General features: G+C 29.8%; 1 protein-coding gene across 1 annotated transcript in view; it reads right to left on the reverse strand.

Moving 5' to 3' along the window:
- Nucleotides 1–1262, reverse strand: part of LOC18020821 (G-type lectin S-receptor-like serine/threonine-protein kinase At5g24080) — a 1654-nt gene extending 392 nt beyond the window's left edge. The window contains exons 1-2 of the mRNA XM_006403828.2: nucleotides 848–1262; nucleotides 15–754 (exon numbers count right to left, since the gene is read on the reverse strand). Of these exons, the coding sequence (XP_006403891.2) occupies nucleotides 15–754; nucleotides 848–1255 (1148 nt within the window). The 5' untranslated portion in view covers nucleotides 1256–1262. The remainder of the gene's footprint in view (nucleotides 1–14; nucleotides 755–847) is intronic.
- Between the last annotated feature and the right edge of the window lie 2409 nt (nucleotides 1263–3671).

The following is a 3671-nucleotide window of genomic DNA, read 5'->3' on the forward strand; positions in this document are numbered from 1 at the left end:
TCTCTCATCAACAAACACTGACACAACGCTCATCAGAAACAGAGTAACTCGCAGCTCTACACTCACAATCTTTCTTACACAACTCTTCACATCTTTCTTTGCTTACGTCTCTAGCCTCTGTACCGTTTCTTAGCACTGTAGTGACTCCTTCTAGCTCAACCATCTCGTGATCACATAACCTCTTCTTCATCAAATGCCCTTCTTCCTCGTTGATGTTGCAATGTCCATCGCTCGCAACCTCAATGCAAGAACAAGACTTGGATAATGTGCAGATTCCATATGGTTTGCACGCAACAGGAAGATCACAAGTGTTGCTCACCGCTTGAAACGATGCCTCGAACTTCCCCTTTTCCGGTTTATACGAATAAAGTCCTAAATTCCCGGTTTTGTTCCCAATCGCCATGAATCTGATCAATGGTTGCTCTATCCTCCCTATTATATGGCTGTTATCATCAAACAACTCAAGACCCTTTGACCCTAGTCTCACGAAATTGACCGTTTTGTTCTCTGTAGGCTTGTACTCCCAATATGAGTATTTGAGCTTGTTCAAGTTGATGAAAAGAGCAATCTTGTCGCGTAGGACTTTAAAAGAGTAGAACAAAGTCGAGTCTTTTGGGAATGAGGTTAGCTGCGTGGCCACGTCTAGTCTCTGACCGCTCAACATCACATCTGTTGGGAAGTTGAAACTTTGCCATTTGATCAGATTCATTGCATCAAGCAACACTAGATTCCCTGTGCTCTGTATCTCCAACCTCTGCAAACAAATTATTCCCAAACACAATTACATCTTCTTTCAGTAAAATGATTTTTTTTCCAACCAATATAATGTTGTGATGTTTTGTAATACCTCCACGCCTTGTCCTGAGGTTCCGCTTCGCCATCCAACGTGTTTATTGCTACTCTTTAGCCTCATGTCTCCATCTTTTGAGAGCTCGAAGATGCATTTGTTAAAAACATACATCTTTGAGTAATGCCCTGAGTTCCAAACTCTTACATCTCCAATGAAAACTTGGAGAGAACACACATATCGTCTATTATCATCGCTTGATTCCATCGTTAAGGCGGCTTTGAAAGCGGGTTCTCTTGTTGATGATGATTCTGTCTCTTTTATATAAGCTTTGCCCATAAATCCGGGAGTGTATACTACAGGAGAAGAGAGAGTCAGAGTAAAACCAAGGTTGATATCTGATTTGCTGTGACCTTGGAGTTTAGAAAACAAGCAGATTAATAAACTGAATGTATATATCTTCATCATAATATCATAAGATGTTTCTTCTGTTGTTGATTCGGAATTTTTTCCGGAGAAAAAGGAAAGATGATAAAAAAGGAAAGAAGTAAAGTTAGGTATGAGTGTGTTTTCTCTATACTTTTGCAGGGAAAAAGCTTTTTCTTTCATTTTGCATTTGTTTTGTTGTTTGTGGAGTCTTCAGTTTATCCTTAACTTTCTATTCCTACTTTTGGTATTTATTTTTAGAACAAAATCTCAGAGAGAGACACAGATTAGTATTTTTCAGGTTTTCCACTTATTTGTGTAGTAAAGATAGTGCATCACATAGAGACATTTTTGTAACCTTTTATTTTTTGTATGTATAGAAAAAAAAAATCTCTACACATGTTCATGAGATAGATATTGGTGATGTTTTATATATAAAAAAAAATCCAACGTCAGGTAATTATACTTAATAGAGACCAATATGACTTATAACGAACAAAAGACAAACGAAAAAAATTCTACACTGTAAGATGTTCTTTTTGAGATTTTGTAAGAGTTTTAGTCTCAGGAATCAAACTTTGTTTTATAGAAATGAAAGACTGATCATCGAAAGAGTGTTTTGCTACTTTGTTACGTTGTAATGTTTCAAATAATAAGAATAACTGGAGTTGTGTCTAACATAGTATATAATGGATATGTGTATCTCTAATCAAAGCTAATAGGTTTTGAGTAGTTAAAAGTTTCTATCATATATATTATAAGCAAAGTAAAATTTTGAGTTAAAGCTCTCTCATTTAATCTGAGCGGGGCTAATTACCCTCTTTATATTTTTTAAAATTAAATTTAATAAAAAAATTATTAAAAATTATAATTTAATTAAAAATAATTAAAAATCGTAAATTAAATAAAATATTAAAAATAAATTAATAAAAAATTGTTAAAAATCGAAATTTAATTAAAAAATATTTAAATTTAATAAAAAAATATTAAAAATCAAAATTTAATCAAAAAATATTTAAAATAGAAAATAACGAAAATTTAAAATTAAAAATTATTAAAAATCGTAAATTAAATAAAATATTAAAAATCAATTAATCAAAAATTGTTAAAAATCGAAATTTAATCAAAAATATTTAAATTTAATAAAAAATATTAAAAATCGAAATTTAATCAAAAAATATTTAAAATAGAAAATAACGAAAATTTCAAAATTAGAATTAAATCAAAAAAACATTTAAAATCATATCATATATAATATATGCGAAGTAAATTTTTCGCTATAAGGTCTCTCATTCAATCTAGGTAACTATTTCCCCTTTATTCGTTAATAAAATTTTTTTAAAATATCCTTAATTAATTAATTTATTTTCGTAGTTTGTATAACAATTTTACTGCAACTTTTAGTTATTTTGATAATATTAAGATAATTTTAATAGGATTATCTATTGAGCAAAATTATTTGGGAAAAAATATACATGTGATGTGGGAAATCCTAGCTTAAGTTGAGAGCTATGTATAAATATATTACCTTTTAAATGTATCTTAAGCTCAATTGTGGCTTGGTTTCTACATTGGTCGGCTTTTCGATGTATTGTTTACCATCTTTATTTTTTATAAATTAATTTTTCGATTTTTTCTATTGTTTTTTCCGTTTTTCAGTACCAGTAGTAGTGTTTCTTGATTATATGTTGTTGTTTTGTGTTGTCAGTTATTCTTCCTTACTTAACGTGATTAAAACTATGTCAACATATCATAAATCATCTTCATTGTCTAATGAACAGGTTTTAAGTCTTTTGTTTTTTTTGTTTGTTTTAAGTATGGTTTTCTGAATTCTGTTTATTTTTGGAATAATGTAAGAGATGCCAAATACACTAGCAGGACGCATAGGAAAAAATCGAAAAAGAAAACAGAAAAAGAAAAAAAGGGAAAAACGAAGTAGAAAAAGAAGAGAAAAAGATAAATTGAAACATATAGAAGAACATAGAGTTGACGAAAACGTAAAAAAATGAACAAAAAATGAACAAAAAGTCCTAGACCATGAACGATAAGATCAAAATGGGAAACACAAAATAGTGAAGAAGAAAAATGATAAGGAGATGAAGAACTCAAAGTTGAAGAAGAAAACTGAAAGAAAAAGAAGAACAAAAATGGTAGATGAAAAAAATAAAGTATAAGAAGATGAAAATCCGTCGATGAAAAAGAAAATAAAAAAGAAGAAAGTAAAGATGCGCAAAAGACAAACAAAAATTAGAAAGAAAAAATGTTTGGATACGACAAAAATGATCAAGAAGAAGTAAAAAGCAGAAGATAAAAACGGCTAATAAAACCAAAAGAAGAATAGTAGAAGATGTTGAAGAATAAGAATTTAGAGAATACAAAGACAATAAAATAAAACAAAGAAGAAGGGGCAGACAAATAAAACAAAAAAAACTCAACAGAAAAACGAAGAAAAAACCCG

Source organism: Eutrema salsugineum, unplaced genomic scaffold (genome assembly GCF_000478725.1).
Source record: "Eutrema salsugineum unplaced genomic scaffold, Eutsalg1_0 scaffold_16, whole genome shotgun sequence".
Lineage (NCBI taxonomy): Eukaryota > Viridiplantae > Streptophyta > Magnoliopsida > Brassicales > Brassicaceae > Eutrema > Eutrema salsugineum.